The sequence below is a fragment of the Columba livia genome, chromosome 14 (genome assembly GCF_036013475.1).
Source record: "Columba livia isolate bColLiv1 breed racing homer chromosome 14, bColLiv1.pat.W.v2, whole genome shotgun sequence".
NCBI lineage: Eukaryota > Metazoa > Chordata > Aves > Columbiformes > Columbidae > Columba > Columba livia.
In genome coordinates, this window is record NC_088615.1 from 4,280,409 (window position 1) to 4,293,346 (window position 12,938).

The 12,938-nt window shown below is 45.1% G+C and overlaps 1 protein-coding gene across 1 annotated transcript; it reads left to right on the top strand.

The window, feature by feature from the left end:
• The first annotated feature begins 430 nt into the window (after positions 1 to 430).
• On the top strand, positions 431 to 11,196 carry LOC102087449 (ovoinhibitor). Its single transcript, XM_013367379.3, has 16 exons — positions 431 to 567; positions 1,360 to 1,379; positions 2,237 to 2,373; positions 2,551 to 2,611; positions 3,112 to 3,245; positions 3,692 to 3,749; positions 4,712 to 4,845; positions 5,277 to 5,337; positions 6,101 to 6,237; positions 6,696 to 6,756; positions 7,913 to 8,046; positions 8,124 to 8,184; positions 9,461 to 9,597; positions 9,972 to 10,032; positions 10,392 to 10,507; positions 11,000 to 11,196. Exons 1-16 carry the CDS (start codon positions 513 to 515, stop codon positions 11,043 to 11,045), a joined length of 1,413 nt encoding a protein of 470 aa, XP_013222833.3. The 5' UTR covers positions 431 to 512; the 3' UTR covers positions 11,046 to 11,196.
• Positions 11,197 to 12,938: the final 1,742 nt, after the last annotated feature.

Here is a 12,938-nt window from a genome sequence, read left to right on the forward strand (position 1 = left end):
CCGCAGAGCGCGGGGTGACCTTCTGGGCTGAAATTGCCTGGGCTCAAACTGGGATGAAATACAGTGGTGAAGAGTACAAAATCATGCTTTGAGGTTAAATAACGAGGGTTTCTGTTATTGACTGGCAGCTCAGTTGAAAACTATAGAGGAGGAGAATGATCTAATTACGTTTAGGCAGTTGTGGGTGAGATGTGAGCCTGACGTGCCACGGCCAGGCGGGGGGCAGCCCAGGGCTGGGGCAGGTCCATCCAGGAGCAGAGGGCTCACCGTCCCCACCTGCCACACAAAAGTCCCCTTCTTGGCATCCGTGCCTGTGTCAATCATTAGCTAGAAATACAGAGCTGTGTAAACACGTTTTTGGCTTTGAATGGTGATGACAGACTGGAATCATTATTTAACGAGGTGGGACCACTTGATCCCCTGGTGTGCTATATATTCCTGCTCCTCCCTGCACTCTTCCTCTCACGCATAGAGAGTTCGCAGGCTGCACGGCGGCTGTTCCTCTGTCTGCCATGAAGATCACAGGGGTTTTGGTGAAGGCAGCTCTGGCCCTTTGCTGCTGCTTAGGTGAGTGTTTCCCGGGATATTGCGGAGATTGATCTGGCTGTGAATCAGAGTTGAGTTTTCATTTCAGTAAAAGCATTTGGGTCTTGTAATGTGGAGGAGGGCCATGTTCCCTGAAGAAATATTCTTCCTGAGAAGGTGTAGCAAAAAAATTAGGCTTCAAGACTGAGATTTCAGCAAACCTCATACAGGTCACTGCTTTCATCGTGTTGGTTTCTAGAAGCAAATTGCTGCAAGAGCAGCGCTAGTGCAGGGAGAGAGCTGGCACGTGGAAGTGCTGTCTGTAAAGGCAAAGCAGAACTGTCAGAAATGGCGTCTGTATCCACATGAGCAATATAAATGCAAAAATTTAACTTCTAGGATTGCTCTCTAAGTTTACTGTGCTGTTCCCGGTAACTAGGAAGGATGTGTTTGGAGACGGACAGTGCCAGTGGTCAACAGCCATCTTAAACACGTGTCCAAACTTCTGAAAGTCAGATACAAATTCTCTGAGAAAAGATTAAGATCCAAGAATACCAGATTGAAAGCACTTGTGGCATCCTAGGGATGGATTAAGATATGTGCTCTCCTCTGTTTTATTTCCCCTTAAAAGTGCAATGAAACTTTATTTTGTAACTTTTAATGCACCCTATGACCGTTTACTGGCATAATGTAAAACTCCATATTTTCCTAAACCCAGTAAACTAGTCAACAACAGTAACCGAATTTAACAATTTCATTAAAAGATTTACATATGATTGATGCTTATCAATAATTTATTTTTTTTTCTTTTCTGTCTCCATTTTGTTCTTTCAGGTGTTGCATTTGGCATTGAGGTGAGCTACGGATCTATTTATTCTGTTCTCTTCCAGATTTCTGGTAAAGTAAAAACAGTATGTAATTACCTGGTGAGCAAGTGGATTAAATGTAATGAAAGCCTGGCTGTTCAAATAATATTTGCCAATGCATGATTGAATGATATTGCGAATTTCATGAGAAAGTAAAAGATGAGCCATTTTTAATGATATTTTTAGTTCATCAAATGAAGAAAACAAAAAGTAATTATACAATCATATTATATTAATTCTTAGCCATAATTGACTTGCTCCAAGCCAAAAGCAGTAGGTTACCTCACCATGACAAATATTATCATAGGTTGAAATGCTAGAAAGAATCAAAGACACTGATTCTGATAATTTTTTTCTGTGCAGTAAGACCCAAAGAACCGTTTGTTCTTTGCATAGGCTTTCTATATCTATATAACACAGAGGAAAACAGCAGGGTCTGTGTGATGGATTTATCTGCAGGTTCTTCCCACGCTGTTACGAGCTCCTGTAGCTCACCAGAGACAGCAGCACAGTTGGAAATGATCAGATGTTGAGCTGAGGGGCTCTGGTGTGCAGCCAGGCTCCCAATTACCAGCTGCATTCATTAGGCACCATGTCCCCACTGCAACCCCTCCTCTGCGCCCTGCCTCCCCCAGACCCCAGCACAAAAGCATAATGAGAAACTTTTGCAGAGAAGATTCGCCCCTGACTGCCTGAGCAGATTCAAAACAATACCTCTAATTTAACCTCCAATTTACCTCCTGGCAGGAGTGGCAGGTGCTGTGGCCGCGGTGGTGGGAGGCTGCATGAGGGTTTCTTTCCATGCGGGAGACCATGTTGGGCCTGATTCTGTGCTGCTTTCTCAGGTTGATTGCAGCAAGTATCTGGGCGGCATCAGCAAGGGTGGGTCAGGCTTGGTAGGTTGCCCGAGGAACCTGGAGCCCGTCTGCGGCACGGACGGCAACACGTACAGCAATGAGTGTGGGATCTGCCTCTACAACAGGTGAGTGGTGCTGGAAACAAGCTGCAGGGCATGGGACTCGAGGTAAGGGTGGCAGCTCCGTCCCCCAAAGATGGGCTGGGCAGAGGAGCACGTGAGTTAGCAGCTGGGTACCAACACCGCCAGCCTTGAGGTGATGCTGCTCTCTGCCAGCCCTGATACAGGCCTCCTTTCTTCCAGGGAACAGAGGGCCAGTGTGGAGAAGGCACATGATGGAGAATGCGAGCCGAAAACTATTCCGGTAAGAAGGTGCCTTCGGAAGACTTCAGCTGGCTGCGAAAGGGGACAATCCCACCACCACACAACAGGAAAACAGAATGTGCACAGCCCAAAGGGAATTGAAATCTGACAATAACCAAAGCTGAGAGGGTTTTTATGGGCTGTCTGGTACCATGCCTCTCTGCTTTTCTAATTCAGAATTCTAGCATCTGTGAGCAGGAACAAAATGAAAATGTTGTGTTGGCTGAAGGTTGGATCTCACCACCTTAATAGCTCCAACAAGATCTTGTGATGAACCTCACAAAATCCAAATCACAGTCTTTCTTGCTATGCCATTATTTTCAGCAGGAGAGAATTCCCACACAACTGACTCTGGCTTCCACTTTTGATAGCAGGGTTAGTTTGATGCTGGATTTGTCCCTAAAGGCTGAGCAAGAGTAAGCAGACTTTGCAGGAGTGTTATATCTTTACATCAAAAATATTGTTGTTGTTGTTTTCCCTCTATTCCTGCTGTTTTTACAGGTTGATTGCAGTGGGTACAGAAGAACTGTAAAAGATGATCAAATCATGATAGCATGCCCAAGGATACTGAAACCAGTCTGCGGCTCGGACAGCTTCACTTATGACAATGAATGTGGGATCTGTGCCTATAATGCGTAAGTCCTGTGTAAAGGGCATCCTTTTCAATAATTAGTGGTATATAAGGCTCTCAGCAGCACTTCTGCAAAACACTAGTCTTTGTTAAGGTAGGTATCTCTGTAAGCTCTCTGGGCTGTCTGCTTATAATTCCTGAGTTTTCTTCCCCATTTTCTGTCTGTGCTCATGAGGGGAATCATAAAATAACCAGAGGACACCCCAGAGCAGAGCCATGAGCAGATCAAAGTGTTACTTGTAACACATAATTACTCCTAATGCCTGGTTACCATATGATATGGAAATACTGTGCATTTGCTGCTAACCCTCTGTGTGGCATGTTCAGACAAGTCAAGCAGTTGTAGTGTCCCATGAGATGGGTGAGAGCTTGCCTTCTTGTCCCAGTTCCTGGAGTCTAATGGGAAAAGTAATTCTCAAGGATTCTAACCAAAGCATCTCTTTCTTCCAGGGAACATCACACCAACATCAGCAAAATACATGATGGACCATGCAAACAGATTCTCATTGTAAGTGCAAGAGAAGTAAAAAATTGATCTTTTAGGGCTGTTAATAGGCAGAGTACTGAGAACCACACAGATCTTCCTAGGAAACTGCAAGAGGACCATATGACAAGTATTAGGAGGGTCATAGTCTTTCTGCACAGTGAGGGTGGATTTTGCATCTTCCCCGCTCCAAAGAGCAGGTCTCCCCATGCATACCATACCACACCAGCAAAGGAGAAAGGAGATGGCTATGAAATGAGAGGCTGCACTGAGCCAGTGCTGCAGAATTCACTTCCCTACATACAAAGCTGGCTTGTGTGCCCAGGCCAAAGGTTTTGTTTGACAACATGCTGTGCAGGTTGGCAGTTTTCTTTAGTTTTCTTTCTGGAGATCACAAGTGTTTCCACCCTTTGCAACAGGGATTCAAAGCTCCCATGCTGGTTGCTTTCACATAGTGAGAGCACTAAGCATATATATTTTTAGAACATAGTTTGTTGTATATATTTTATGGGGCCAACAGTTTGGTGCCTCAGGAAGAGAAACTTCTATATTTCAGCACCAAAAATCTGGGGTGTAGAAAGTACATTCTTCAAGTGATAGATGACCATTTTTTTCCTCTATCCTTTCAAACCCTCTGCTTAACTACAGGGAATGTGAAGTAATAAGTAGTCACAGAGCTGCAGCAGTGGGGAAAAAACCAACACAAACCAAAACAGTATTAGTCATATTTCCAGCTGTTGAAAAATGTTTCCCACTAAATTCAAGACTGCTTTTTTGATGATAGTTCTTTTATTTTTTTTTGACTCCTAGAAAACTAGGATAATATTCAGAAAGCTCATTTCTGACTGAACTTTTAGCTTCAGTGGATGTGGGCTTTGTCCTGTTGCAGAAACAGTGTTGGCTGGGATACAGAATGAAAGTATTTTGCATCAACTTTTCTCGCATAGTAAGGGATCCACCAGAGCTAATTCTTCTTATTTTGACAGCCTGACTGCCGTAAGTACCCAAAAGCTGTTAAAGATGGCAAAGTGCTAGTGTCCTGTCCGAGGATCCTGAATCCAGTTTGTGGCACAGATGGCGTTACATATGATAACGAATGTGGGATCTGTGCCCACAATGGGTAAGTGCCATACGTAGAGAACTCCTTAGTAGCCAGCAATGCTTTGCAGTCCTGAGAAGCATCCTTATACATCTCTGCTTATGCCTGTTTCTTCAAATCAATTAGAAACTGGATTGGTTTTGGATTTACCTTGAGTTTCATTCTCATAGAGTCTTCATGCTCATGAGGGGAAACCTTGAAGAGTCAGATGGCAGCTCCTTGGATTAGTCTGTGAGCTGGGCAGTGACTGAGCAGGGGAATGAATAGTTCAGAATATTGCTTTAAATTGCATGTTATGAGAAGATGTTATAAGCTAGTTAATGAGTAAAGTAATGTAGCTATTCTGATACACCCTTGTAGAGTGTGAAGCAGTGTTTTGCTTCATTTTGCATGTGACTGAGACCAAGAGATTAAACATTTAGTTCCTCAACTTTATTGTTTCCCTCTTCCAGAGAACACGGGACCCATGTTAGCAAAAAGCATAATGGAAAATGCAAACAGGAGACTTCCGAGGTAAGTTTTCAATATCAGGCATATTTCTCCTCTTTGCTGTATCAACTGGAAGGTTCCCCGAGGCTACATTTACTCAAAGTGAGCTGGCCTGAAGCCTGGCTTTCTCCACGTCTATTAAGTCTTGTCAGCCCCTTGTGTTGAGGATGCCTACAAATCCCACCTGTCCTCCTCGCCTGCACAGCCCTGGCAGATGGGTTGCATGGGAGTCAGACACAGAGTTTACATTACAAATTCATACCTACACCAGCCTTTGGAGTCATGGTATAATCTGGTGTATGGAACACACCTGAAGTTTTGACCTGAGTGTATCAGCCAAGAAGCCTTAGAACTGGTGTCTAGGACACGCCAACATATAAGTGTGGAAATCATTCAGCTTGGGCTCATGTCTTCTTTTGAGGATGCTCTTCAAAAACATTGTCAGCAAAGTCCAAATTCCTTCACTACTTTAGTGGTTTATTTATATCTATATGGCAGAATGAAAAGGGGACTCAGCTTTTCTCTTTTTTGCTTTTCTGGCCTATCTTGCATTTAGGATTGACTGAGGTGCTTACCCTAGTGATTTGCCATCTCTGCAGTGCTCTGCAGTTCCCTCTGTGCATGAGAGGATTCATGCAGAACTGACTCAGCCTGGTTTTGAGAGAATTGAAATGTAGCACTAGTGTTGTCTCAGCATCCTAGCATAAAAGACATGGCAGGAGGTTACATTGGGGTTCTTCTTGGAGAACAAGTACTTCTCCAGTCTTGACACTCCTACTTTTTGTAGATCAATTGCAGTGAGTATCCATCAAGAATTTTTACGGATGGCAAAGCCCATGTAAGTTGTCCAAGGATCCTGCTCCCAGTCTGCGGCACAGACGGGTTTACTTACGACAACGAATGTCAGATCTGTGCCCATAACGTGTAAGTACTGTACACAGGACTTTCTTTTGGAATTACTAGCCATGGTTTAGTGCTCCAGATGGCTTTGTTTTTTTGATACCGACATGTCTATATGTCTCTGTTTCTCTTTCAACATCCTGAGCTCTTGTCACCTTGATTTTTTTTCCCTGGTGCTCTGTTTGTGCTCCCTGGGGAGCTGTGGGAGAGCCAGCTCTGGATCTGAGCACACTATGGTGGCTGTGGTATTCGGGCAGGGTTGAGAGTGGATGGGCCTGCTGCAGAGCATGAGTGAGGAGACCTGGTAGGTGTGTTACTGCTTAGGATTATGCTTGCTAATGACCAGGAAAAGCTGGTTCATTAGACAATGAGATGCCTCCTTTGTCTTGCATATTGGGTATGAGTTTGGTTTGCTTTCTGCAGCACCTGGATGTCACAGGGCTTAGCCAGTGAGCATGCTAACACTAATCTCTCTGTTTCAGAGAACATGGGACTCAGGTTAAGAAAAGACATGAGGGAAGATGCAAGGATGAAAGCAGCCCTGTAAGTGGACTAGCTGTAAAATAAGCACCAGCTCCTACTTGCTCTCCAGCCTCCAGGAGGAGCCTGGCTGGGCTCAGGGCAGCCGTGCTCCCGGTGGTTGGAGGGGGGTGATGAATGGAGCTCATGCTGGTGCTGTGGTTCTCTGGCTGCTCACAGCAGCTGCTGCCAATGTGCTGTATGTGAGGGCAAGAGAGAACAGGAACAGGCCAGGACTTCAGACACAAAATGTCCCAGTACTGCAGATCTCTGAACAGAAATCATCAGAGGCACCCCAAGAACGCTGCAGTCCTTTTTAGCACAGTAAGAGAGGAAGACAGAAAGCTGTGTTGGATGTCCATGTATTCATTCACCGGATAGGCAGGTTAAAAAAATCCTCATGCTCTGGTCAGCTAGGAAAAATCTGGTCCCAGATATGCATACAGAAATAGCTTTATTATCCTGCACAGTAACAGTATGTGCTGATAATATCTCAAGGCATTTATTCTGCTTATGCAGAGCAGCTCTAAAGCACCGAAAATAACTTCATGCATCCTGAGGGACTGCAATATATTTTCTATAGTAAAGTCATGCTGTTAAAATGCTGTCTTTGCTTTAATTTGCTCTCATGGGAAATATGGGTAATAAGAGCCACTGTATTGGGGGAACTGCAAAATGACAGTGAAGTGTCAGTGATGCTTAGCTAGTGTAGACTGACTTCCAATAGATGTTTGTCTATTTATCCTTAAATGTTTGAACTGTTAGATTTTATATATCATAAATATTTTGCAACAGGAGCTGGTGAAAAACTTCTTGCTACTGTTTTGAAAAAGCTGAAACAAAATCCTAGATTTAGTTAACTATGTCAAACTGGACTTACTGTCAAACACTTTAAATACATTCCTCTGGGTTAAATGCTTCTTTTAAAACTTGCATACATACTAGTCTAGGAGAATCATCCTTTTGGTCAGCTGTTCCTTTCTTCCCTCTGTTAGCAGACAATACCAAATGCAACCATAATTATCTAATTCATTTCTAATGGAAGAATAAGCTTTAAAAAACTCTGATTTTCCTATGGCAGAAACCTTTAAAGTCTGGAGGATCAGAGTGGGCAGACTGCAGATGAGGCACTTGTCCATCTCCCAGCAGCTGACCCACCACTGTTATTTTATCTCCCCAGGTTGACTGCACCACATACCTGAGCAACACCAAAACTGGCGAAGCCATCGCAGCCTGTCCCTTCATCCTGCGTGAGATCTGTGGGACAGACGGTGTCACCTACAGCAATGACTGTCTACTGTGTGCCCACAACATGTGAGTTCTGGAAGTCACTCACTGAGAGCTCAAGAGAGGTACTTGACAAGCATTTTAAACTCTGCTTTCTCTTCCAGTGAATTTGGAACCAGTGTTGCCAAGAAGCATGATGGAAGATGCATAGAGGAAGCTCCCCAGGTAAGTGAAACCTGCTGAAAAATAAGAGCTTAAGCTGGTGCTGATGGCACAACTTGAATAAATGCTGGTTGGTTTTGGTGGTGTAGCCTCTGCTGGGGGTCACGGCTCATGTTGTCCTTTCTTCTGGGGATGAATATCACCCTCCCAGCAGCAGGAACATTGTGCAGTTCCTCACACAGTCAGGAAAAGAAAGAGGAAAGGACAGGTGAGGAATGAGCTATGAGACAGGTAGCATAAATGATTTAATGCTTTACAAGGAGAAATCCCTTTCCCACAGCAGTCTGTCAGAGCTGCTGCAGGAACTCAGCAGTCTGTTCTGGCAACAGGGGAAGGGGACGCAGAGGACCCAGGGTGTCTGGTGCTTTCTGGATGCTTGAGTTTTACAAAAGGATGTTCTGCAATGATTAGGAACCTGCCTGTGATTTGAATGCTCCTACCTAATATACTAGGAGATTCAAACCCCTCTCTGTGTGGTTGTGTTTCTTTTTTTTATAAATGTAATGTAATCAAATGTGTACCAACAATGAGCCTTGTAAAAGATCAGATTAACTGTATTTGTCCAGCTCTAAACTATTTACACTCACTGAGGAATAGAAGAACAAAGCCATCTCATTACCTTGCGTTTGAAAGAGTCAACATCCCAAGTCAGATATTTCATTTCTATACAAACAAACTATGAAATGTCATTCCTTTGTTTCCTGAGTATGCTTTGTGCTCAGACCGGGTGAGATACATAAATCAGGGAGGAACAGCTCACACTGGAGAAACCAGGAGTGCTAAATCACAAGGCCAGTTCTTCAACCAGTGTAAATCAGCCTCAACTGCTGTCAGTCCTGCTGGCAGATTTCAACACTCAGAGCTGACCCATTGCAACGAGACCTGTCAGCACATCTCCCCGCCATTCTTGTAGGCTGTGAAAAATTCCTTTGTCACAGTCAGCTCTCTCACAGGAAGTGCATAAATCATGCCATTTTAGTTTGCACATTATTTTTGAGCTGCATTTTGTAATATCCTGGTAAGTTCAGCGAGGTATAGAGACATCATGATAAATATGAAGCTGAATGAATAGTGTCTACCTTCATGCCTTGATGCAGTCTTCTCCAGCGTAAGGCCAAGAAAGGAAATTGCTAGTTTTTCGTGAAGAATGAGTTGCTATATAACCATAATTTGTCCTACGGCAGACCCTAAAAGGCAGAGGCATAAGCAGGGGGGTTGTGTCCGGGTGCTCTTGCACAGAGCAGAGCCTGTGCCCCAGCTTTTGCTGTCTGTTCCCCAGCTCAACTGCAGCCGGTACCGAAGCTCCACGCTGGAGGACGGCAGACAGCTGATGGCCTGCACGATGATCTACAACCCCGTCTGTGGCACCGATGGCTTCACTTACGCCAGCGAGTGCACTCTGTGTGCCCACAACCTGTAAGCACTCGTCCTTCTCCCTGGGGGATTCCCAGTGGTGGTGGTTGGGTCTGTTTTTGAGTGCCAACTCACATGCAGGGGCTCTCTCTGAAACCCTGTGCTGGATGAGTCCTGTCTGACTACCCCCTTTTCAGTGGTTGGTGTTTGTCACTGACCCCAGAGTCCTACAAAGGGGATGCATCAACTGGGGAGAACATTGTTCTGAAAGACAAGTGCCTGATCTATAAGGGCACGCTCTTGCTAGTGCTGTGCAGGTGATACTGAGCTAATTCATCTGAAAATGCCTGGGCACTACATGAGACTGAGGTTATGTTCTTGCACTGTGGTTGTAATGGGGAGAGTGGTGGCTAACAACAGTGTTCATCTTCTTCCAGGGAGCATCGGACCAATATTGGCAAAAGAAAGAATGGACGCTGTGAAGAGGATATCACAAAAGTGAGTGGGAAAGGATGGGAGCAAAGAGAGAGGTCCAGTGTCTGTTACAGTCATGGGGGACCATCCTCTGCTCTGGGCTACGAACTGGGGGAGTGACAGTACACAGACCTGAGGAGATCCCTTGGGAATTTCACACGAGTCATAAACCAGCCAACATCCATCCCATTGCTCTGTAACTGCAGGAAAAGATGTGGCAGTGAGCAGAAATTGTATGAGATCACATCTGCCACTAGGAGGAGTTGGTCTGGTTATTACAGTGTTACGGACAGGTTCATTTCTCAGTGGGGTGTCATTCCTTATGCTGGGGGGACAAGAGTTGCTCTCAGGCAGAGAGACTCATGTCTATCTTCAACTTGCAGGAGTATTGCAAAGGCATAGAAGAAGTCTCTCCTATCTGCACCATGGAGTATATTCCCCACTGTGGCTCTGATGGCAGAACATACAGCAACAGATGTGCTTTCTGCAATGCCTACCTGTATGTACAAGAGCAAAATCCTTCCTTTCATGATTAATTCCTGTACCTACTACAAATGCAGGGCTTTTTGCATAAGGCATTTTTGACTAACTGCTTATGGGCATATACTGGACACTTCTATCCTTGCACAAGTCATGGTACACCAGGTTTTTTTTTGCATTTTAAGGGAAAATGCAAAGGGCCCATTTCTGTGATGTGTGCATGGCCTCCTCTTTTGTTAATGTCAGAGATATTTTACTCATTTTCACCAGCACATAATCTGTCCCACAAGCTGACCAGGCCATGTGGAAAGTACTTCACCAAACTAGTTGGATTGTATCAAATGTGTGAAACCTTTCATTTTTCCTTTAATGATAATAATGAAAGGGAGTGTTTGGGCTTTTGAGACGGTTCTTTATCTCCAGTCAGCACGAATCCAACACTTGGGCCAGTGAAGTGAGGAACTTCAGCACTGAAGGTGCTCTGTTTCTAATTCTTCTATTTTCTCACCAGGGAAAGCAATAGGACTCTCAACCTCATGAGTATGGCTGAATGCTAAGTCTGTGCTGGAGTCCAGCCCAGGAAGACAAGCTCCCTTGCACGTGACTTCCCACGGGCTGATCTTCCCCCGCAACTGTCCTTCGATTTGTCTCATTTCCTTAGATCCTTGAAACACTTGTTCAATAAACTTCACAACATTTCTGTCTTGATGATATGTCTCATTCCCTTTTCCCCTTCTCCTCCCTGATACGGTACCTCTAGTGGTGCATATGTATTTTTATATTGAGGTCCTGCTCCATCAAACAATGTGGGTAAAATTTTGCTGCCTTATTGTCAGTGCCATCCCTGTTCTCATGAAGATCTGGTGTCCCCTTGGAGTTTCCAGGCACTTACTTGCTTCTCAGAGTCTCTTTGTCAGGATTAATCTAATCTAATCATTAATATCTCTGTATGACCTGATCACAGACTCCATCTTTATAATCAGCACAAGGAGGTATTCACATAAAGGGCATGGTCTACCTCCTCCATAGGGCAATGTCTAGGATGTGGGTGGTTTTCTCCCAAGAAGAGGACTTTCTTGCTGGGGGCTAGAAAAGGAAACTTGCTATCTAACCAAGGGGTGTCCCTGTCCTGGTTCCCATGGAAGAGGCAGCAGCTGCTGCCAGGCAAGGTGATCCCAGCCCATCTGCACTGAATTGTCCTTGAGGCCGTGTGCTGTTATAGGATATATCCTATGGAGGGGAATGTTGAGCACCCTTCAGGGTCATAGACAGCAGAAGCATCCACTCATGAAATATCTCAATTTATTAATGCAACAGAATAACTCCAAGCATCATGGGGGAGTGGGGGGACAGCCATGGCACATCACTGCAGCTGCCTGCCTTCTAAAGCCCCCCCGGAAAGGATGCACAAGTTCACTCGTGACCAGTATTAACTGAATTTACAACAAGTCATAGGAAAGTCGTTCTACCTGTGGCAGTTACACACCCCCCCCAACTCTGCCATGAGATCCAAAGCTTTCAATAGGGCAGTTGATGGCCCCACTGTGCCTGTCCTCACATATGCACCTTCGTCAGTGCCTCCTCACATTCATGCCCCATCCTGGGCTGGGGGGACAGGAGGGACGCTTAGTCAATACGCAGGGTCCTCAGCTGAGGAGGTGCCAGCGAAGCTGAGAAGCTTCTGGACCGTGCTCACAATGGCCACAGCCAGATCCAACCAGGCTGTAACATGGGGCCCCTGCTGAAGCCCCTTGGAGTGGTTCTGAGAGCAGCGGGGCTGCGACCAGAGCCCTCCCCTGAGATCAGGGACACCATCTAAGGAGACTTCACAATTGAGTGTCCTCATCTTCTCCTTGGGGAGTGATTTTCTTCTGGATATATCCTTGAGTTGAGTCCAAGCACACCCTGGGTAAGTGATTATTTCTGCTGGGTACCCTTGAGCAAAAGAGGCTTCTGCTTTTTGTGAGCATATGCGTGCTGGGGATCCTCGTTATTCTTGTATGGTTGTATGGTAATAATATCCTCAACTGGTATCTGAATCTGTGTTTTGTAACATTGTTGGAGCTCTGAATAATTTTGGATAAACCCAATTGCTAGTTGTTTTCTTTGCTAAACAAATCTGTCTAGAGTAAAGTCTGTTTGGAGTTTGCCTGTCTAAATTTTGAGGTGCCTCTGTGACATTGCCTGATAGTCATGTTTCGCCTACTTTTTTTGAGGCCAAAGAGCCAAGGACGTGGTGATTGAATTGCTGTCACTTTGGTGTCCGTATGGATGGCAGGGGAGGTAGGGGGACCGGGAGACTGCCCTGCGTCTGTTGGCCACATTTGTTGGTCACTTCCACCAGCTCCACACCAGGTCACCAAGGCTACTGCAGGTTTAATATTTCAGGGTTAAAGGATTTCTTCTGGACTACAGCTATCTCCTCCCTGCTTCAACATCCCGTTGTACTT